The sequence below is a fragment of the Apodemus sylvaticus genome, chromosome 2, assembly GCF_947179515.1.
Source record: "Apodemus sylvaticus chromosome 2, mApoSyl1.1, whole genome shotgun sequence".
NCBI classification, from domain to species: Eukaryota; Metazoa; Chordata; class Mammalia; order Rodentia; family Muridae; genus Apodemus; species Apodemus sylvaticus.
The window spans coordinates 8,286,599-8,310,613 of NC_067473.1; the positions used below are offsets into that span (position 1 = coordinate 8,286,599).

At 42.1% G+C, this 24,015-nt stretch overlaps 1 protein-coding gene across 1 annotated transcript in view; it reads left to right on the top strand.

Annotated features, from left to right (window-relative positions):
* Positions 1 to 24,015, top strand: part of Fbxl13 (F-box and leucine rich repeat protein 13) — a 192,167-nt gene that overhangs the window by 28,421 nt on the left and 139,731 nt on the right. Inside the window, exons 4-7 of the mRNA XM_052173092.1 lie at positions 809 to 876; positions 1,639 to 1,793; positions 5,271 to 5,380; positions 8,530 to 8,691. Coding sequence (XP_052029052.1) covers positions 809 to 876; positions 1,639 to 1,793; positions 5,271 to 5,380; positions 8,530 to 8,691 — 495 coding nt within the window. The remainder of the gene's footprint in view (positions 1 to 808; positions 877 to 1,638; positions 1,794 to 5,270; positions 5,381 to 8,529; positions 8,692 to 24,015) is intronic.

Consider the following 24,015-nt stretch of genomic DNA (forward strand, 5'->3'; position numbering starts at 1 on the left):
TCTTTAGGTGCTTCTCAGCCATTTTAAGTTCTTGAGGTGAAAATTCTTTGTTTAGCTCTGTACCCCATTTTTAATAGCGTTATTTGGCTCTCTGGAGTCTACCTTGAGTTCTTTGTATATACTGGATATTAGCCCTCTGGCAGATGTTTCTGAAGAAAGAAATCAAAGAAGACCTCAGAAGGTGGGAAAATCTTCCATGCTCGTGGATTGGTAGGATTAATATAGTAAAAATGGCCATCTTGCCAAAAGCAATATACAGATTCAATGCAATCCCCATCAAAATCCCAACTCAATTCTTCATAGACTTAGAAAGAGCAATTCTCAAATTCATCTGTAGTAACAAAAACCCCAGGATAACAAAAACTATTCTCAACAGTAAAACAACTTCTGGAGGAATCAGTATCCCAGACCTCAAGCAGTACTACAGAGCAATAGTGTTAAAAACTGCGTGGTATTGGTACAGTGACAGGCAGGTAGATCAATGAAATAGAATTGAAGATCCAGAAATGAACCCACACACCGATGGTCACTTGATCTTTGACAAAGGAGCTAAAACCATCCAGTGGAAAAAAGATAGCCTTTTCAACAAATGATGCTGGTTCAACTGGCAGCATGCAGAAGAATGGAAATTGATCCATTCTTATCTCCTTGTACAAAGCTCAAGTCCAAGTGGATCAAGGACCTACACATAAAACCAGACACACTGAAACTAACAGAAAAGAAACTGGGGAAGACCCTTGAGCACATGGGCACAGGGGAAATGTCCTATTTGTTTCTAACATATAGCTCAATTGCTTCTTTATTTTAGGTGACTCCAGAGTTGATGATAAAAGCGTGCACATTTTACACTGGACATTTAGTAAAGACCCATTTCAGGTAAGGATGTGTTTTTACATATTATTTCTTTTTCTTTGCTCCTTTATCCCTGCCATTATCCATGCAGAGGAAAGCCCACTCCTGGCCACCCTTGCTTCCAGTACATTTATTGATTTGTTTATAACAATGCAATCCCCATCAAAATCCCAACTCAATTCTTCATTGAGTTAGAAAGAGCAATTCTCAAATCAATAAAGAGTATTTGTTGATGAACCTATGCTTAGTAACAACACATCTTCTCTGAAATAGAAGGTGTCAAAAGTCCTTGGAGTTGGATATGCTTGGGAACCAAAATTCCTTTTTAATTTTTTTTCAAAGCAGAGTTTCACTATGTAGCCCTAGCTAGCCTAAAACTCACTAAGTAGACCAGGCTAGCCTCAGACTCATAGAGATCCACCCACCTCTGCCTCCAGAGTGCTGGGTTAAAGGCACCACTATCTGACCTTTTTTTAAATTTTTGAAATCATCATTAAAGATGATTCTCTGCATAAATTGAAGTTATAATAATAATGTTGCCCCAAGATGTGGTTATTTTATTAAAGAAATAAGACTGCCATATAGCATTTTACCTTCCCCCCTCAACTATCAGGAATTCTTCAAGACATACCCCCAATTTACAGTTTTTTTCTTGCTGTGATTTTGAGGGGATAAAAGTAATCTCACTTCTTATTCCTCTTGATTTATTTACTATTATATTATCCTAGTTTCAACATTATATTTTGAAAGTAATGGGTTTTTTTTTTTTGTATCTTTTTCCTGCAGTGGTTGGAAAGAAGTTGCAATACCTCGTGCAAATCAAGAGGCTATCATGGCAGAAAAAATGGACAAAGCAATAGCGCATGACAATTTGAGATGCCAAAAATACATTTTTAATCGCTGGTTCTCCTACACGGTTATGAGTAGAGAAAGGCTTATAAGTAAGTGTTCACACCATAGCAATTAGTGTTGGTGTTAATGAACCAATGGTTAAGGATGTGTCTAGAGAATGGGTTACTTTAATGTTAGGGAATTGTTATCAAATGAACCAATTAAAAGTACTTACTATAAGGTGTGATGGTGCATGCCGACCGGCACTCCGAACACTGTGACAGAGCAGTGAATTCAAGGCCAGCCTGGGCTGTATAGTAAATCCCTGTCATAACAGAGCAAAGCAAAACAAAACAAAACACAATAACAAAGCCAAATGATTTGGTTAGATTTATTTTAAAATATTTTATTGCATTGGAAAGTACTCACGGTTAAAATCAAATCATATGTGCATATGTGCACATATGCATGTATGCATGTATGAATAAGTATCTACTGTTGTCTTTTTGGTCTGATAATGAACCTAGAGCTCTGTACAAACTAAGTGAGCACTCCTCCACAGAGCTTTATCCACTGATTCCCTTTTGTTTTTAAGTTTGAGACAAAGTCTTGCTAAGTTGTCCAGGTGGGCCTTGAACTTGCAATCCTCTAGCCTCCCAGTAGCTGAGATCACAAGCTTGTCCCAACAGACCCAGCTGCTTCCAGCTCTTACAAACAATACAGAGCCAATAGTATATATTCTTTCTCCAAACCAACATTGATGTGGAAATCTGCATTCCTCATACACATTTCATTTGATGTCCATGTGGAGAAGCTTAAAGAACAATTTTCTCTGTGATGCATGGGCAACACACATGGAATCTCAGCAGGGCCAGAGGACGCCCGCCTTTCAGTTGTAGCTTTTTGCATTTGAAATTATACCTATAAAGTTGTGCCAAATCAAAAAAGTTGGTTAATCTCACTCTTGCACTTGGTACAAGGTCTTACTATGTAGCCTAGGATGGCCTAGGACAATCTTCCTGCTTCAGCCCTGGCATTCTGAGATTATAGGTGTGAGTCACCAGAGCCAGCTGAAATCATTTCCTTTTGGGCTGTGCAGTCTGTCTCTGCCTCCAAGTGAACTTTGAAAGTTTTATCATAAACACAACAAAGGGTTAAGGACTGATTACCTGGCCAGCTTGTCACAAGGTGGTCGTAGTAGGAAATGACACTTTTCAAAATTGGTGAACGGCAAGGTCCTTGGAGAGTCTGGATGCCCTGGACTAACCTCCCGTCTTCTCTGCCCTCTGGGCTCTTGTCTCTTGGCACTACTCGTCCATCCTGTGTCCTCCTGCTCCCTTGTCCCCCACTCCTCTTTCCCTTCCCTTTGGTGCCCCCTCTCCTCTGCTTTGGTCTCCTGAGGCTCCCACCCTCACTGAGGTGGGACCACATGGAGCCTTGGCCCTCTTTCTGCCCCTCCCTCTGCTCTCTTTTTCCTTAACCCCACCCGTGGGGCTTTCCCCCTTGTCCACTTAAGTATGCCCCGGGCCATCTTATGCTTCCCTAACTCATCACAGACTTGTAAATTATATATTAGATTTATGGCCTGAGCTCAAGTCTCAGTACCCATGTGGCAGCTCACAACTGTCTAACTTCAGGGACAGGGGATCTGATACTCTCTTCTGACTTCCATGGGTGCCAGGCAAACACAAGCTCCACAGTCAGACATGCAGGCAAAGAATCCATACATTTCTTATACGTTAAAAGTAAAACCCCAAAGCTATGTAATGTCTTAGTTACATAATCTCTTAACAAGACCCAAGTTACATTTACATGGTGACACTTCTCTGACACTGTCCCCTTCTCTACCCTCAAGTCACAGCGCATTTGTTTCATTTAACTCTCAATCATAAAAACTTAGTTTTGTTTGATTATTGTCAAAAATTCCAAGTAGTAAGCCTAAACTATGATTCTCAAAGTAATACCATTAAAATGAACAAAGGGTAGCATTGATTTATAGTATTTAAATATTTTATCATATACTAATTTCAAGCAATGTCTTAAAATGCCTAAGAAATATCATAATTTTGTTTAGAAGATATATAATCTAGTAATATCAAGTGATATAAAAATGAGGTAATGAAAAAAAATAATGTGCTCATTTCTTCCAGAATGTTTTAACTTCATACTTGTTACAATTTAGCTGAGACAAGCTGAAATTGACCTTAGTATTTACATGCGTAGAAATGCAATTTTGATAGGTAACAACTCAAGTAAAAAGCATTTAAATGAAAATGAGTGGAAGAAATGAGAGTGCAGCAGGTGTGGCATTGTGATGCACACTCCCGCCTCAGCTGGTAACAACAGCCTAACTAACCTGGTAGAGTACTGGCTTCTCGAAGAGCTTAGATTTTAGGACAAAATTATGATGGTCAGTGAGGTTCCAGCCCACTGGCAGGTATAGCAACAAACAAAAAGGCTTTAAATTTTCACCCATGATGCTGAATGCTGTTAGCTGCTATGTTTTGTTCTGTTTGCACAGCATTCAAATGAAAAATGACACTGTCAAACTTTAAATGTCAGAAGTATTCATGCACAAGTCAGATACCCATTTTTAGTTGAAAAGGGAAGTAAAACAAAAAGCCAAAACAAACTCTGAACTTCCTCTTCTGAGACAAAACAGGAGGGTCTGAAGCCAGGTCCAGGCAGGTGCAAACAGGTACAGCCAGTGCAGCCAGTGCAGCCAGATGTAACCAGTGCAGCCAGATGTAACCAGTGCAGCTAGGTGCAGCCAGGTGCAGCCAGTAGAGCCAGATGTAACCAGTGTAGCCAGGTGCAGCCAGGTGCGGCCAGGTGCAGCCAGGTGCAGCCAGTAGAGCCAGATGTAACCAGTGTAGCCAGGTGCAGCCAGGTGCAGCCAGGTGCGGCCAGGTGCAGCCAGGTGCGGCCAGGTGCAGCCAGGTGCAGCCAGGTGCAGCCAGTGCAGCCAGTGCAGCCAGATGTAACCAGTGCAACCAGATGTAACCAGTGCAGCCAGTGCAGCCAGGTGCAGCCAGGTGCAGCCAGGTGTAACCAGTACAGCTAGTGCAGCCAGGTGTAACCAGGTGCAGTCAGATACAGCCAGGTGCAGCCAGTGCAACCCAGATGTAACCAGTGCAGCCAGGTGTAACCAGGTGCAGTCAGATACAGCCAGGTGCAGCCAGGTGCAGATGAGGCTCTTGCCTGCTCTCCAGCCTGTCCCCCAACCCCATTAACATGTATCAGGCAATCGATTTGATCTAGAACTTATAATTCAAAGTCCTTGGATCGAAATATTACCTGGTGATTGTGTTTCTATGAAATGCTTAGATCTCTGAGTTTTGTAAAAGGTTAATTTGTTTCTTTAAAAACAAATAATATATGCATATTTGTTTATATATGTTCATTATATCTAAATTTCAAGGGGCAAAGGGGATATTTATATATTTAAAACTATTACTTATTTAAAAGCCCCTAGAGCACTATCAAATGCTATCAAAAGTAATTTTAGTGTGATTAAAATGAAACACAAACTGTTCATAGTGTTTTTGGAACTAGCTTTAACTACACTTAATGCACATTTCCTGCAGCTACACTGCTCCGGTTGCGACATTTGTTCTATTTACAAAGACAAAGAATTATACTAGCAAAATGGAAGGAGCGAGCCAGACACAAGAGTAAGACAAGAGAAGACGACTTGGTATGATGTTAGATGCTATTTGTTTTAAAGAAGGAAAAAAATCATTTCAATATTTTGTTCAAGTATATTGATAAAGACACTGTGTTACAGGTCTTGGGGGAAAGGTATTCTGGTATTTGGAGCTGAGGAATACCGCAAAAGGCACAACAAATCTCACACAAGAGATTTATGGGGAGGGAAGAACCTAAGAGGATGGTTGTTAGCATTCTGTCTAAACTTCACCCCACAGTTACCTGGCAACAGCCAGGTAGGCCTGGCCCACTATAAAAGAGGCTGCTTGTCCCTCCATGCTCTCTTGTTTCTCTTTTGCCCTATTGGACTCTTCTCTTCCCCGTTCCCATCCTCTCTCTCTCCACATGGTCATGGCCAGCCTCTACCCCGCTCTCTCTCTCTCTCTCTCTGCCTTTCTTTTCCTCGACTGACTACCCTCTTAACAGCCCTCTCCATGCCCTGAATAAACTCTATTCTACACTATACTGTCATGTGGCTGTCCTGCAGGGGGAGGGGATGTCTCCTCATGGGCCTGCTGAGGCACCTGACACCTTACCACACCCCCATAGTGTAGCCGCCCAAGGCCACATGCGAACGGATACCTGGAAGAGAATTCTGGGGATAAACGGGAAGGGGACGAAAGAGAGATGAGTCGAGATGACAGTTTGCTGATCAAGACTGACTTTACTATTATTTAGCCAAAATATATAGTCTATTAAAAACAACCCCCCCCCCCCCACACACACACACACACATCAAGGAGCAGGCTGAGAACTCCTTGGCTCCACTTCTCAGCGAGTCGCCTGCTTCAAGTCTAGTGGGTCTCTGCTGGTCTCCAGGTGAGACTGCCCTGAGGCAGCCTTGGTCGTCAAGGTGAAAGCGCCCTTATTGTTCCCAAGGAACAAGGGCTGGAGATAACACCAGCGGAAGAGTGGGGGCTGCCAGCCAGCTCAATGCTGTGGGGGAAGGGACACCATAGAACATATTATACCTCTTTGTCTTTTTATAAACACATCAGTGGTTGTCTCTGCATAGGTGAGAAGCAGCAGGGACCTGGGCAGAAGACAGGGTTTGTTGGATTTCTTGGGTGGGTGGGTGATGCTTTCCAGGGTGGGGATTGGTGGGATTTCAAGTCCAGAGCTTGGGCTTTTTACACTGTAGGGAGGGCCTGGGCCTGGTAATTAGGGCAGTTAGAGTGTTTTTGTGGGTGGAACCTAGCCTTGGAGATCCTGGGGCCGTGGCCTGGCCTCATGTGTCTTGAGGGTCCTACAGTCATCCCATTTGTGTTTGTTATTGATGAACAATTAGGGGTTGTGAAAGGGGCAATGTTAGCATTGTAGTACTTCCAGATGAGTGTGAGTGTAGAAGGCCTTTGGGCAAACTTGACCATTACAGGCTGTGTATCATCAGGAGTGAACCACCTCCAATAGCTACGGGTCTTTACTCCTGTAAAAGCAACTGATTAAAAAGTCTGGTTAGAAATCTTTTGGACCTATCTGTTGCTGAAGAAATCTAGATAAGAAGGAAGTGTAAGGTACAACTAGTAGGATTAAGAAAAGGAGGAGAAGCAGCATTAAGATGAGTAATACCAATTCTACATTGGACTGTCAGAGCCACTGGCCAGAAGAACAGAGCTGTTTCATATGATTTTGGAGTTCCGTCTGGAGTTGTCTGATCTTGTCTTTTACTATACCCAACTGGCTGACATAGAAGAAACATTCCTCCCAGAGAAAAAGCCAAAGATCACCACTCTCTCTTGGCTTTAGTAAATCTAATCCTTACCAATTTTGTAGCAGTATGGTAGCCCGTGAGTCTATTTGGCTCTAGAAGGTAGGAATGGTCTGAGCCACCCCATGGAGATCCTGGATGACTTTAGATGAAAACTGAAGGCAATAGCCAGAGACACAATCAGTCCCACCACGCCACTGGTGGTGCCATCAGTTAGACCCTGGGCTGGAAGCAAGGGTTGGATCTCAACCTCTGGTTCATCATTGCCTAATACTCTGTGATGGGAATTTGGCAAGGGTTCTTCACCAGGTACCACTCCTAAGTTTGGAAAAGTATTATTACCATCTGAAGGATCCACTGTGTCCTTAAAAGTATGTCCCTGAGGAGTTAAGCAGTCTGCAATACCAAAGACAGAGATGCGAGAGAGACAAGGAGTAGAAATGGGAAAAGGATAGGTGTTATGGACAACCATTTCAACACTGCCAGCCGGATATGTCTGCTTTGGGTGCCACTGCATCTGCTAATGCCGTGTTTGCAGTCACTTTGTGTACTAAGCTAGTGTTGTGATCATTGCTCTTTGCTTGACAGTTTGGTTTAACGGTGGAATGGTCGACTGCACACAACCAGCATTCTTCCTTTACTTATTCTGATTGTCTCTGAGAAAAAATGGGGTTCTCTTAAGCCTGATGCTTGACATGCTGTGGTTGCTACATAGTATATTAGCAATATATTATTATCCTTTATGTATTGTAGTTAACTTAATGTTTAGGAATTAATAATCCCCCCCCCAGCTATACAATTGATTGGCGGACAGTCATTCTGCAATCAGTGATTGAGAGTAACAGGTTTGTGCTGGGATGATAGCTGGTGTGCTGCTTTCTAATATGCGCCCATCCTTCGATTCTACTATACCTCATACTAAAATGTGTACGTGGGTTTGGGAGAGGTTTGTGTAAAATATTCACCAACTCATAGAGGTGTTCTCTTGTTACATAGTCTTCAGGAGATGTGTCAGTAGAAATGCCATATTGGTACTAAGTCAGACAGGGCTCTAAACTATATTCCTTGACTCCTCTCTTTTGGTTATCTCCCCGCTAGCACATTCCTTTGTCTCTAAATGCTAGTGGTTCCACAGCTGGGATCTCCTCTCTGTGGCCCACAGCTCTCCTTCTCTCTAAAAGAGGAGATGACACCAGGTCTTTCAGGGGTAGCCTGTGCCAATACTTATGACAATTACTAGAAGTGGCCTGTAAAAGCTAAGATGGTCCAGGGAGTTGTATGTGTTCACATGGAAAATTATCATTTAGGTAATAACGGCAGTCAGCAGCACAGCAGGTGCTAATGCTATGTCAGATACTGTGCTTTCTAAGGATCATTGCCTTCGACTCTTAGGACAATTACGTGGAATTTATAAATTATTTTCATTGCAGATTACAAAACATGAACTTCAGTTGAAAAAATGGAAGGTCAAGCTAAAGTCCAAAACGGATGAAAAACCGATTAGCCTCGAGGGAAGCTTCTCTGACATTGCTGTTGTGGGTGGGCGGATAGTATTTGACATCTCGGTGCTGCCGGAGCAAGCAATATGCCAGGTGTGTGGGAGTTTGTTGAATAGCATTCTTTCAGTTTGAGTATTGCTTGGAGTTAGGGTAAGTATGTTTGCTTATAATTCCTTCCTTTAAAAATTATATGCTCATGTCCTGTCTTTCTATTGTAATTCATACTTGTTTGTCATAGTTCTTTATATATTTTTGGCAATATTAACCTTTTATCTAGAATAATAATTTGAATATTTTCCACCATCACACTTAACATTATTTCTTTTGTCTCTAGAGTATTTTGATGTCAGAAAATTTAAAGCTTTAGGTAACGAAGTCTATCATTCTTGCCCTAATAGTTTCTCCATGTCAGGTCATTCTTATGGTTTTTCTGAGTGATATTATATGGTTGACACATACACAGCTGTTTATTTTTGTGATGCTTTTGTTTTTGCTAACATTTTCTTGTTTATCAGCAACATACAAGGTTTATGTTACTTGTTCTTAGATATCACAGATGACCTTCAAATGATGTTCAACGCCCTTTGCCTATAACATAAGAACCTCTGACAGCATGTTTTCTTTCCCTCCCTGGTTTAAGTTAGTTGAAATAGGTCTGCTTCTATGTCTGGATATCTTTACCATTTTAAAATTGTGTTTTCTTTAAACATTATCACTCTCTGGGACATTTTTACTTATGATTACCTAAGATTTAGAGAAAAGTTTCCATTGCAGACAAAGAATTGCTTTTCCTGAAGAACTGGAGCCAGGGCAGCCTCTTACAGTTAGAGAGGACCTCAGAGTTAGCTCTATTTCTTGATTGCCCCAATTGTGTTCTAGGGACTAAGACAAGTCCAGATTGCATGGTGCAGGTGGTTATTATATCTCCTTGATTTCCTTCAGCCCAGAACAGTTCTATGGTCTGTAATTTTGGGGCCCTTGAGGTGGTTTCTTGAGGTTCCATCTCCCCAGTGTTGGGCATTTTGGCTAAGGTTATCCCCATTGAGTCCTGGGAGCCTCTCACACCCCTTCTGAAGCCTTTGGGATGAAAATTAGGCAAGTTTTATCATAGAGCATCTCTGAAATTTGGCTTGTTTTCTGTTTCCTCGGGAGTCAGTGCCTGCTGCATTTTTCATTGGAACACGTAGACCTGACTGTCCTGTGCTATTTCTTTCCATCCTCCAGTCGCACAGGGTTTGGTTTGGGCTGCTGTGCTCTCTTTGGCCTCCAACTGCCTTGGGCTCCATAATAGATGCCTCTTTCTCAGTTCGCCTTCCTCTTTCGATCCACTGTGGGCTCCTCTTCCTTAGGGACCACTTCCCCTCCATTTTCTGGCTCCAAAGCATTGTGGTAGGCTACAGCCCTGAGCAGGTGCCTACTCTTTCCACACTTGAATTTATACTTAGATCTGGCTTTTTAGTTTAATTTATTGATCCTTTGTGAGTTTCATATCACGCACCCCAATCCTTCTCATCTCCCTGTCCCCTCATATACTCCCTTGAACCCTTCCCTCCACATAAAAACACACACACACCTCCATACATACACCATACATACACACATACCACACACACACACACACATATACACACACACATACACACCACACATACACATACCACACACACACACACACACACACACACACACACACCCCAAACCCCAAGACAAAGCATAGGGGAAAAAACTCATCATGTAAGCTGTAGTATGTCACAGTGTGTCCCACAGTATATTCCTTTGTCCACACATCTTCACTTGCAAATGTTCATTGCAATGAATCATTGGTTTGGTTTGAGGCTTTTGTGGCACCATCAATACTGGATCCTCACTGTTGCTCTGGGTCATAGAGATGCTGCAGCTTTGGATCAGTAGGACTGGCCCTTTCCTGCATCCCAACCTTTCATGGATGATAGAGATTTTGTGGTGCTGGTCAAATCTAACCTCCCATATATCCCACATGTGTCTAGTACTCAGAATTCTTCTTTTAGGCTAATTTTAAGCTATTTTAGGCTAATTTTAAGCTATTTTAAGAACCACAGCATAAGAGAACATGCCATATCTGTCTTTCTGTGTCTGATGTATGTAACTTAACATGATGTCCTACAGTTTTACCTATTTTGTCATAGACAAGAGGGTTTTATTCTTCTTTGTTGCGGAATAATACTCTATTGTATTTCTATAACACTTTCCTTTATCTGTTCCTCTGTCGATGGTCACCAATGCTGTGCTATCTTCACCAGTGTGAATAGTGCCACAATAAACATAGAAATACAGGAATCTCTTTTGTTGTTTCATTTCATTTGGATATATAACACATACACATACTGTCTTAGTGTTCTGTTGCTGTGAAGAGACACCATGCTGTCTCTTAATTTGAACTTGCTTATAGGTTTTAGAGGTTTAGTCCATTATTGTCTTGGCGGGAAGCATGCTTGCATGCAGGGAGATGTGGTACTGGTACAGGTAAGCTGAGACTTCCACATCTGGATCTGCAGGCAGCAGGAGGAGAGAGTCCCACTGGGCCTGGCTGGAGCATTTGAAATCCCAAAGTCCACCTCAAGAGACACCTTCCTCCAACAAGGTCATACCTACTCCAACAAGGACACTCCTCCTAATAATGCCACTCCCTAAAGACCAAGCATTCAAATATATGCTCCTTTAGGGGTCATTCCTATTCAAACCACCACACATGCATAAAAATAAAAGTTAAATCATTAAGAAAATTACAAAGAAAGGAAAATGTATATGATGTATATGCATGAAAATATTATGATGCAAATGTTCAGTTTGAGGCTAACTTAAAAAGTTACTGAATCCCCACAAGGATAATTTAAGGTTTCTAAATCTTAAAACAACACTAAGTGTGGTGTATTTTTAGAGATAGTCTCAACATTTTCCCAATGATGTAAATTATGAATTGGATATTTGTTAAAATGGCAGGTGATAAGAGGGTAGATTTACATAATAGTAAGAAGTTGGGAATGAATGTTTGAGACTAATTTATTGAACATCTGGGTTTGCTAATGTTATTCTATGAGTAGAGTTGCAAAATTACCTTTTAAATCATTTATTAATTGGGCATGGTGCCGCATACTTTTGATCCTAAGAGTTGGAGGTAGACAGATCTCTGTGAGTTTGAGGCCAGCCTCTTCTACATAGTAAGTTTCCAGGTTAGCCTATCTCAAAAACAAAAATTAAACAAAAAACAAAACAAAAAAAACCCCCTTAAAGTCGTTAAAAATAGCTTTTAACTCGATGACATCTCTGGCTAACTAGTTCTTGGGAACTTGAACAAAAAATATTGAGTTAAGCCTTAATTTTGAAATGTGTTAGTTTTAAAATGAATTCAGACTTATGCCTAATATTTTGGAGGAAGAGTTGAGAATTGTAATTTGAGAGACACAATTTGAACTTATCTGGGAAATACGCAGTTGTTAGACCTTGGTCCAGCAACTCGTGAAAGCAAGTTAGGTTCTGTTTTGCATCATTTCTTTGGGATCGTGGTTGCTCTTAAGGGAAGCTATTTCCTCTGCAGGTGGTAGGGCTCCTATACTATCAGATAAACTCCTAGGCAAACTCAGAGCAAGTACAAGGGTTGGCAGGGATCACTTTCCAGGAAATGCAAGCACTGGCACACACCGCAGAGAAAAGCCTTATGTTGTCAAGTTTAGAGTTTGATTAACTAGCTAAGCAATGCAGTTGCTCAGTTAGCTACCAATGTAAACCTTGCTTTGTGGTTACTCTTCACCTTAGCTGCGACTTTTTATGTGCAAAAGACTAAAGCATGTGGACTTGCAAAAATAGTTACAGAATCGCCCTCAGATGTCACAGCACTGCTGATTCATCTTCTCACTTGGGAAAAAAGATCCCCTCAATCCCCGAATAGCTATTAAAGCGTCGCCAGGCTGTGGAAGAACCAGATGGTTCGAGCTTGCTGGGTTAAATTACTTGGAATTGTAAAATCAAAAGACTGTGCTCAAATCCATGTTTTGATAACCCCATGGGTCAGTCTGACCTTAGCCAACCAAGCAGAAAGTGACTGCAGGTTCCCTGGCTCTGTACTCAACGGCCTCCAAATTAGTTTCCAAACTGAGTTGCTCTGTCAAGGAACTATGTGTTTGTTGGCGCAGCTTGTGGCGTGGATGAGAAAACCGGTGATTCAGATCACTTCTGGAATGCTTTTAGGAATAGCTTGTTTTGGTCGGAGCCGCCCTCTCCCCAACCCCACTGTCATTGCTTCAGCCTCCGTCAGTGATGCAAGATCAGAGTTTACACGAGACTTTAAAGTTTTCGTGAGTTTCACTGCTCCATTAACTTCATCAGGAACCATGTCTGCAAAAATGATGTGTCTCTTAGGAGAGATGGAAAACTACAGAGGGAGAGACCGCGGGGCGGGGATTGTTCTGTAGTTAGGTGGCTGTGTCCTTGGCTGTGTGGCCCTGGGGGCTGGTTCTGCCATTGGGTGGCTGTGTGGCGCTGGGCTTCCAATCTTTATTTCTAAATTGTCTCTTTTGGAAAAGGAGCACAGGGATCGAAGGTGGTGGTGGACAAGCAGGATCATAGTCTCCATATCTGCTCTTGTAAAGGGCAGTCAGCATTCAAGAAGTGTGGAAACAGTGCCCGACACATGGTAAACTCTCAGTTACTGTTACTAACATGTGGAACTAATTGCTGATTCGAAGCCATTAGGTGGAAAGTCAGAAAGACTGGATTTCAGATGGCTCTGCCGGTTCCCGTAGCTCTCTGACTTCTCAGTCTGAAGTTTGAAAAGTCCTAGCAAAGAGAGCGCACTTTTATTTCCCGCTATGAAGCAAGTGCGGGCAGGGTGGTGTCTGGGGTACATTCTAACTGAATGTGCCTGGAAATCTGCAATAGAAACATAAGTACAGGAGAGGAGAAAGTTGGGAGGAAACTCAGAAGGAAACAGAGAGGAGGCGTCATGTGTGTGCTCATGCCTGCCCGGTGTTCTCCTCTGTCACAGCCTTAGCTGAGCTGGGGCGCTCTCCATCTGTCAGCTTACATGACTCTACCAGAGAGGCTTCTCCTGACCAGGGCCACTGAAATCATTCGTTCTGTGGAGGCCTGGCGTTCTTGGGAATAGTTACAAGTGACCCCCCCCCCCCCCAGGAGAAGGTTTATTGTATGTTGAGAGAGAGCATAGCCAGAGGCAGAGACTTCTGGGAGAGGCCAGAATGAACATGGCCAGACTGAGCGGGGGTGGGGGTGGGTGTGGGGGTGGTGGGTGTGGGGGTGGTGGGGGTTGGGGGTGGTAGGGAGTGGCTGACAAAGAAGGGAAGCCTGGGCTAAAAGACTGGCTATGAGAGATGGAGGTAAAAGGGTCAAACGGACCTGCTTTGCCAAAATGGCTGGATTACTTAGGGAAAAGACCTGGGGGAAGGACAGCCCAGCCCCTGGGCTGGAGAGGTTTAGGGTGGGGTCACCTCTCCAAAAGACCTTGTTACAGGTGGGGACTGGGAGAACCTGGCAGCCAGCATCAGCTTTGATATGTTAATAAGCACCTTAGCAAGCAGCTTGTCCCAGGTTCGAGACTTAACCTTTATCATGAACAGTTTCTAATTCCTTTAAATATCCTGATTTCTTGTCATTTCCTTGCCAAAGCATATGCTCTTTGGGATCTCGTGTCACTTTTTGTTTTTGTTTTTGATTTATGTTTCTTTACTCCTAGTAACCAAGAGACTGTGTCATAAGCAATGAAGACATAATCATTTACTCAGTATCTATCTAAGCATGCACAGAGTCCACAGGGCTCTTTTTTGGGTGCTGAGAATAAAACCCCAGCGGGTTAACTAAATGATAGCTTTGTTGTTACACATTTATATTTTAAGCTGAATCAAATAGCAAGTAAATCAACAGGCACGCAAAAGCATGTCATAGAGAATTAAGTTTTTTGTATGTGTGTATGTCATGTGTGCATGTGTGTGTGCTTGTTCGCCCACGTGTGAATGTATATGTATGGTGACTTGAAGTTGATATTGGGTGTTTTCTTCCATCACTATTAATTGAGGCAGGGTCTCTGCTAAACCTATAACTTGCAGATTTTGGCTAGTCTACTGTGGTGATATGAATATGCTTGACTTATGGGAAGTGGCACCATTAGGAGGTGTGACCTTGTCGGAGGAAGTGTGTCACTGTGTAGGTGGGCTTTGAGGTCTCCTATGCTCAGGCTCCATGCAGTGTGGAAGAGCACCTCCTCTTGGCTGCCTGTAGAAGAGACTCCCCTTCTACTGCCTTCAGATCAAGATGTAGAGCTCTCAGCTCCTTCTCCAGCACCGTGTCGGCCTGCCTGCTGCCATGCTTCCCACCATGGTGATAATGGACTGAACCTCTGAAACTGTAAGCCAGCACCAATTATATGTTGTCCTTTATAAGGGTTGCCTTGGTCACGGTGTCAGTTCACAGCAATGGAAACCCAAACTAAGGCATCTTTCTAGACAGTTTTGCCTGCCTTGTAGAGGGGAGGTGGATGGAGTCTGGAGGCAGGGGCTTTCTCTGAGAAACAGCACGAGGGCAGTGGTGGTGGGAACGAAAAGGACCTGAGTAGGAAACAAAATGTAGCGAGACTCCCAGGCCAGATGACCTGTGGAACGGAAGGGAAAGTGAGGCTGGCTGGGACTTGACAGGACAGCCCAAGGGCAAGCAGAGGCATGGCCTGCTCAGGAAGAAAGATGTTAGGAGTGGAGCCAGTGTCTCTACTGAGACTATAGGCCGACTCCCCCCACTTCCTGAGTCAACTCCTGAAGCCTTGCTCAATGATTTTCTTTCCATACTTGAACTGGCTGGTGTGTCAGCTTAACGCAAGCTAGAGTCATCAGAGAGAAAGGAGCCTCAGTTGAGGAACTAAACTGAGATCCATGAGATCCAGCTACAAGGCATTTTCTCAAGTAGCGATTGATGTGGGAGGGCCCAGGCCTCCTGGGTTCTGTAAGAAAGCAAGCCAGTAAACAGCACCCTCCATGGCCTCTGTATCAGCTCCTGCCTCCAGGTTCCACTCTGCTTGAGTTCCTGTCCTGACTTCCTCCAATGAAGCAGTTTCGTTTTCCTTGACTTTCCAAGGCAGTCTTGACTGCCTTGTGATTTGCAGCACAGCGGTTAACTCCCAAGTCCATGCTTATGTTTAGAAGATGATTCTTTGACTGCAGTGCAGAACTTGAGAGGATTGCCAATGCTACTTCCCAGTGAGTTCCCTGGACCCATTGGCTTGGACGTCTCTCTATGAATATCCTTCCGTTCTGTGTTCAATTGACTCCTTTCTTTTTTTCCCTCCTTTTATTTTTATTTATTTTTATATTTTCTATATTCTTTGTTTACATTCCAAATGCTTTCCCCTTTCCTGGTTCCCCCTCCCCATATGTCCCATAAGCCCTCTTTTCTCCACACATTTCCCAATCACCCCCCTTCCATTTCTCTGTCCTGGTACTCCCCTACAATGCTGGATCAAGCCTTTCCAGGACCAGGACCCTCTCCTTCCTTCTTCATGGGAATCATTTGATATGCTAATTGTGTCTTGAGTATTCAGAGCTTCTGGGCTAATTAATATCCACTATTCAGTGATTGCATTCCATGTGTATTCTTTTGTGATTGGGTTACCTCACTTAGAATGATATTTTCCAGTTCCAACCATTTGTCTAAAAATTTCATCAATTCATTGTTTTTAATTGCTGAGTAGTATTCCATTGTGTAAATATACCACATTATCTGTATCCATTCCTCCACTGAGGGACATCTGGGCTCTTTCCAGCTTCTGGCTATTATAAATAGGGCTGCTATGAACATAATGGAGCATGTGTCTTTATTGCATGCGGTGGAATCCTCTGGATATATGCCCAGAAGTGGTACAGCAGGGTCCTCCGGAAGTGATGTGCCCAGTTTTCTGAGGAACTGCCAGACTGATTTCCAGAATGGTTGTACCATCTTACAATCCTACCAGCAGTGGAGGAGTGTTCCTCTTTTTCCACATCCTTGCCTATACCTGCTGTCTCCTGAGTTTTTAACCTTAGCCATTCTGACTGGTGTGAGGTGAAATCTCAGGGTTGTTTTGATTTGCATTTCCCTAATGACTAATGATGTTTAATGATTTCTTAAGGTTCTTCTCAGCCATCTGAATTTCTTCAGGTGAAAATTCTTTGTTTAGCTCTGTACCCCACTTTTTAATAGGGTTATTTGGTTCCCTGGGGTCTAACTTCTTGAGTTCTTTGTATATATTAGATATTAGCCCTCTGTTGGATGTAGGGTTGGTGAAGATCTTTTGTTGGTTGCCGTTTTGTCCTTTTGACTTTGTCCTTTGCCTTACAGAAACTTTGTAATTTTATGAGGTCCCATTTGTTAATTCTTGATCTTAGAGCATAAGCTATTGGTGTTCTGTTCAGGAACTTTTCCCCTGTGCCCATGTCCTCAAGGGTCTTCCCCAGTTTCTTTTGTATTAGTTTCAGTGTGTCTGGTTTTATGTGGAGGTCCTTGATCTACTTGGACTTGAGCTTAGTACAAGGAGATAAGAATAGATCAATTCACATTCTTCTGCATGCTGACCTCCACCATTGAGCCAGCACCATTTGTTGAAAAACATCCACTGGATGTTTTCCGCTCTTTTGTCAAAGATTAAGTGACCATAGCTGTGTGGGCTCATTTCTGGGTCTTCAATCCTATTCCATTGATCTACCTGCCTGTCACTGTACCAATACCATGCAGTTTTTAACACTATTGTTCTGTAGTATTGCTTGAGGTCCTGGATACTGATTCCCCCAGAAGTTCTTTTACTGTTGATAATAGTTTTAGCTATTCTGTTGTTTTTTTTTTTTTTTGTTATTCCAGATGAATTTGAGAATTGCTCTTTATAACTCTATGAAGAACTGAGTTGGGATTTTGATGGGGATCGCGTTGAATCTGTATATTGCTTTTGGCAAGATGGCCATTTTAACTATATTAATCCTGCCAATCCACAAGCATGGAAGATTTTTCCATTTTCTGAAGTCTTCTTCGATATCCTTCTTCAGAGACCTGAAGTTCTTGTCATACAGATCTTTTATTTGTTTGGTTAGAGTCACACCAAGATACTTTATATTGTTTGTGGCTATTGTGAAGGGTGTCATTTCCCTAACTTCTTTCTCAGCCTGCTTATCCTTTGAGTATAGGAAGGCTACTGATTTGCTTGAGTTGATTTTATAACCAGCCACTTTGCCGAAGTTGTTTATGAGCTGTGAGAGTTCTCTGGTGGAATTTTTTGGGTCACTTAATTATGCTATCATATCATCTGCAAATAGTGATAGTTTGACTTCTTCCTTTCCAATTTGTATCCTTTTGATCTCCTTTTGTTGTCTAATTGCTCTAGCTAGAACTTCAAGTACTATATTGAAAAGATATGGAGAGAGAGGGCAGCCTTGTCTACTCCGTGATTTTAGATTGCTTCAAGTTTCTCTCCATTTAGTTTGATGTTGGCTACCGGTTTGCTGTATATTGCTTTAACTATGTTTAGGTATGGGCCTTGAATTCCTGTTCTTTCTAAGACTTTTAGCATGAAAGGATGCTGAATTTTGTCAAATGCTTTTTTCAGCATCTAATGAAATGATCATGTAGTTTTTTTCTTTGAGTTTGTTTATGTAATGGATTGCATTGACGATTTCCTTATATTGAACCATCCCTGTGTCCCTGGGATGAAGCCTACACGATCATGGTGGATGATCGTTTTGATGTGTTCTTGGATTTAGTTGGCAATAATTTTATTTAGTATTTTTGCATCGATATTCAAAAGGTAAATTGTCCTGAAGTTCTCTTTCTTTGTTGGATCTTTGTGTGGTTTTGGTATCAGCATCATTGTGGCTTCATAGAACAAGTTGTGGATTTTGTGGAATAGTTTGAAGAGTATTGGTGTTAGGTCTTCTTTGAATGTCTGATAGAATTCTGCACTAAAGCCATCTGGTCCTGTGCTTTTTTTGGTTGGGAGACTTTCTATGACCCCCTTTATTTCTTTAGGGGTTATGGGACTGTTTAAATGATCTATTTGATCCTGATTTAATTTTGGTGTTTGGTATCTGTCTAAGAAATTGACCATTTCCTCCATATTCTCCAGTTGTGCTGAATATAGGCTTTTGTAGTAGGATCTGATGATTTTTTGGATTTCCTCAGTTTCTGTTGTTATATCTCCCTTTTCATTTCTAATTTTGTTAATCTGGATACTGTCTCTGTGCCCTTTGGTTAGTCTGGCTAAGGGTTTATCTATCTTGTTGGTTTTCTCAAAGAACCAGCTCATGGTTTTGTAGATTCTTTGTATGGTTCTCTTTGTTTCTACTCGATTGATTTCAGCCCTGAGTTTGATGATTTCCTGTTTTCTACTCCTCCTGGGGGAATTGGCTTCTTTTTGTTCCAGGGCTTTCAGGTGTTTCCTTAAGCTGCTAGTGTCTGCTCTCTCCATTTTCTTTTTGGAGGCACTCAGGGCTATGAGTTTTCCTCTTAACACTGCTTTCATTGTGTCCCATAGATTTGGGTATGTTGTGTCTTCATTTTCATTAAGTTCTAAAAAGTCTTTAATTTCTTTATTTCTTCCTTGACCAAGGTATCATTGAGTAGAGTATTGTTCAGTTTCCATGTGTATGTGGGCTTTCTGTTACTTTTGTTGCTATTGAAGACCACTTTTACTCCATAGTGATCTGATAGGAGCCATGGGATTAGTTTGATCTTATATTTGTTGAGGTATGTCTTGTGACCAGTTATGTGATTGATTTTGGAGAAGGTACCATAAGGTGCTGAGAAAAAGGTATATTCTTTTGCTTTAGGATGAAATGTTCTATATATATCTGTTAAATCCAATTGGTCCAAAGCTTCAGTTAGTTTCACTGTGTCCCTGTTTAGTTTCTGTTTTCCTGATTGGTCCATTGAGGAGAGTGAGGGTGTTAAAGTCACCCACAATTATTGTGTTAGGTGCAATGTGTGCTTTTAGCTTTAGTAAAATTTCTTTTACGAATGAGGGTACCCTTGAATTTGGTGCATAGATGTTCAGGATTGAGAGTTCTTCTTGCTGGATTTTTCCTTTGACCAGCAAGAAGTGTCCTTCTGTGTCTCTTTTGATGACTTTAGGTTGAAAGTCAATTTTATCTGATATTAGAGTGGCTACTCCGGCTTGTTTCCTGAGACCATTTGCTTGTAAAATTGTCTTCCAGCCTTTTACTCTAAGGTAGTGTTTGTTTTTGACACTGAGGTGTGTTTCCTGTATGCAGCAAAATATAGGGTCCTGTTTATATATCCAGTCTGTTAGTCTATGTATTATTTTGGGGAATTGAGTCCATTGATCTTAAGAGATATTAAGGAATAGTGATTATTACTTCCTGTCATTTTTGATGTTATTTTTTATATTTGATTGGTTATCTTCTTTTGGGTTTGATGAAAGAAGGTCACATCTTGCTTTTTTCAGGATGTAGTTTCCTTCCATGTATTGGTGTTTTCCACCTATTATCCTTTGTAGGGCTGGATTTGTGGAAAGATATTGTGTAAATTTGGTTTAGTCATGGAATATCTTGGTTTCTCCATCTATGGTGATTGAAAGTTTTGCTGGGTATAGTAGTTTGGGCTGGCATTTGTGTTCTCTTAGAGTCTGCATGAGATCTGTCCAGGATCTTCTAGCTTTCATGGTCTCTGGTGAGAAGTTTGGTGTAATTCTGATAGGTCTTCCTTTATATGTTACTTGGCCTTTTTCTCTTACTGCCTTTAATATTCTTTCTTTGTTTAGTACTTTTGGGGTTTTGATTATTATGTGATGGGAGGTATTTCTGTTCTGGTCCAGTCTGTTTGGAGTTCTGTAGGCTTCTTGTATATTCATGGGCATCTTTCTCTTTAGGTTAGGGAAGTTTTCTTCCATAATTTTATTGAAGATAATTGCTGGCCCTTTAAGTTGTAAATCTTTACTCTCATATATGCCTATAATCCTTAGGTTTGGTCTTCTTATTGTGTCCTGGATTTCCTGGATGTTTTGGGTTACAAGCTTTTTGATTTTTGCAATTTCTTTGACTGTTGAGTCAATGGTTTCTATGGTATCTTAGGCATCTGAGGTTCTTTCTTCTATCTCTTGTATCCTGTTGTTGATATTTGCATCTATGGCCCCTGATTTCTTCCCAAGGTTTTCTATCTCCAAAGTTGTCTCCCTTTGTGATTTCTTAGTTGTTTCTACTTCTGTTTTTAGATCCAGGATGGTTTTGCTCAGTTCCTTCACTTGCTTGTTTGTATTTTCCTGTAATTCTTTAAGAGATTTTTGTGTTTCCTCTTTCATGACTTGTGCCTGTTGATCCAAGTTCTCCTGTATTTCCTTATGTGATTTTTGCATTTCTTCCTTATTGGCTTCTATCTTTTGACCCATATTCTCCTGAATTTCTTTCAATGATTTTTGTGTTTCCCTTGTAAGGGCTTCTAACTTTTGATCCATTTTCTCCTGAATTTCTTTAAGAGATTTATTTATATCCTTCTTGTGTTCCTCTAACAGCATCATGACCAGTGATTTTAAATCCAAATCTTGTTTTTCTGGTGTGTTGGGGTATCCAGGACTTGCTGTTGTTGGAGAATTGGGTTCAAATGCTGTCATATTGCCTTGATTTCTGTTGGTAACATTCCTACGTATGCCTTTTGCCATCTGGTTATCTCTGGCGTTTGTTGGTCCTGTTGTTACTGGCTGGTGCTTGAACCTCCTGTGAGTACTTAAAGCTATTTCCACACCACTGGATGACTGGGTTTCCCCTGGCACAGATTGCTGATGTGCTACCCTCCTCTTGGGTGCTGTTGGCGCTCTGGTGTGTCCTTCCCCAAGCAATGTTAACCTCGGGTTGTCTCTGTGAACCAAACCTGGTGATGCCTGTCTGCTCTGTCAGGGAGTGAAGATGGAAGCAGGGATCCCGCAGGTACCCCACAGGGCACAGGATGGCTGGCACACAGATGAACCCCCTATCTGCCCAAGTCCTGGGTGCAGGCAGCAGTCCACAGCTTGGCGGTCTGCGTCCCCAGATATCTTAGACTCGGGATATCTCAGTACCTGGGGCCGCTTGTCCTGTCCAACCAGGAACTAAAATGGCGGCGGGGGTGAGGGGGAATTGACTCCTTTCTTAATGACTCTGCTCCTAAAAGCCAAAAAAATTTCTCAAGCTTGTATGTGTTGTCAGACTTCTTGACACCACCTCCCACCTGCTCACAGACTCACTCAAAGACTGCTTTGAGCAGACTCTAGCCTGCTGGTCCAGTGGCATAAACCAAGTCATGATTTTCAAGACAGAAAGCACCATTACTGTTCTCCTGTATCTTCACTGTCTGGTGAGTCCTTTTTATATTCCTGCCAAACATCGAGTGTCCTCTAGGGGTCTTGTGTCAGCTGACATCACTCTACCAATCAGTCCAAGTCCAAGGAAGTGGTAAGGAGTCACCAGCATACCACCAGAATTGTTTAGGTGTGTTTTAGGGACTATATGGAATCCTGACAAATGGAGCTCAACTACACAATGTAAGGAGGACCAATACATGTGTGTGGTTCATGAAAAAACCTTCATCACGTGTCCTTTCACATGCTTGCTATAGTAGAACATTCTCTCTCCTGTGTCTGCTTCAGTGAAATGTCCACCATGACTTCTCTGTGTAGGACTCCCTTCTGTGGCTTCCTTCTCAGGCTTAGCCCTCCTCAGCCCCAGCTTGGATGTGACGTCTTCCAATGGGCCTGCTGTGATCTGTTCTGTCCATCAGTCTGTGTGGCTGGACTTTAAGACAGGGCTTTGTAGTGAATCATGGTTGGATGCTTATAGCCTATTGGATTATGCTCCTTTTCTTGAAGTGTTCATTTTATTTATTTTTAAATCCTCTATGTCCTGAAATTTTCTAGTTCTATTCTCTGGAAGTTGGTTTTCGATCTTTATGATATTTTGTTTCTTGCTCCTGACCATAGTCACTTGGGCTGACTGTGCCCCTAGACGTTGACCTTGGCCCTTTTCTCTGTGTTCTCCCTTGGTCACAGTAGCTACAGTGAGGCCTTGTCAATACTTATAATGATGAGAATTTTAAGTGTTTCAGTCTCCTAGAATGTGAGTCTTGACATACATCTGATGCACAGCAATATTTGATAAGTAAGCTGATTTGGGCAGTAGAGGAGTATAACTTTGCAATCATTGAATTTAAATGGCAATGAAGAATTAAGTTAGAAAGTCCCAGAAATACTGAAATTTTATGAGGTCACAGGATTCTACATAAAGAATGACTTTAGGCTTCTATGTCCAACCTCCCTGCCAGGACAGTATCTTTACAGACCCCTCTTCCTCATCTTTGTTTGGAACCAAGTATGAAATAGCTCAAAAAGGCTCAGATCCAGTTAATAAGAGGCGATGTCTTAGGACTTCATTCTTACTAAGTTAACAAATCAGACTTCTTACCCCTTAGTCCCTGAACAGGGGAACACCTGCAGACTCCCCCAGAGCAGAGCAGAGACATGCATCCTACATTTAGACCCAGAGCAGCATGGAGCAGGGCCTGGACTGGCCTCCTGCTTTCTAATCCTGTGTTCCAAACTGTCTAATCAGGTATGTCCCTTTTGTTGTGAGGAGTTAGGGGGGTAAGAGAGGAGGGGGCAGGGTTACTGAACTGTTTCCAGATGGAGCTAGGAGGCCAAGGAATGAAGTGTTTCCATTAAAAGTAATGTTTATACAGCTCAGGTCTGGTGTTTTCCGGGTTGGAGAGTCTGTTGACTGAGAGACGTTCTGTTCCATTTTGGGGAGGATTAGATAATTAGAAAGTTGTTCTTATAAAGTGCCTCCTCTGTATGTTTGTCCCTGGCTCCTCTGCTGCACCCATAGATTTAAGTGTGCCTATTAATTTCTTTTGCAGTTCCCAGTTCATCCAATTGTCATGTGGTAGTTTCTAGTCTCATCCCCACTCTGTCTCCGCCCCTGATGCTCTCTCAGCAGCTGCCTTTTAGGGATTTTAAGCATTAAGGGTAAGAATGTGTTCATTCCTCATAATGTTGGTTAGGATGCATTTACCCCTTCCCATTTCGAGCTGGCCAAACCTTCTGAAGGTCACGGGAAGTGATCTCTAGGCAATAGCTTACCTGGATCACTTATGCAAGTACAGTGAACTCCTCCCAGCCCCCATCCTGGTTCTGCTGTGAGAGGAAACTACACCCAACAACAGAAATGTAACCCCAAAATGTGTTACACAGCACAGAGTCAGAATCAGTGGAGAAAGCAGGTTGAAGTTAATCATCTTACATGGGAAGCACTCTCTCTCAGTTGGAGATGCTAGATCACTTAAGTTGTAGCATCGATTCTGGCCTGCTTTATTGTGGAGGATTGCCTCATGACGCTGTTTCCAAGTTCTTTGGCATTGCAGTGCTGAGTGAAGGGCGCC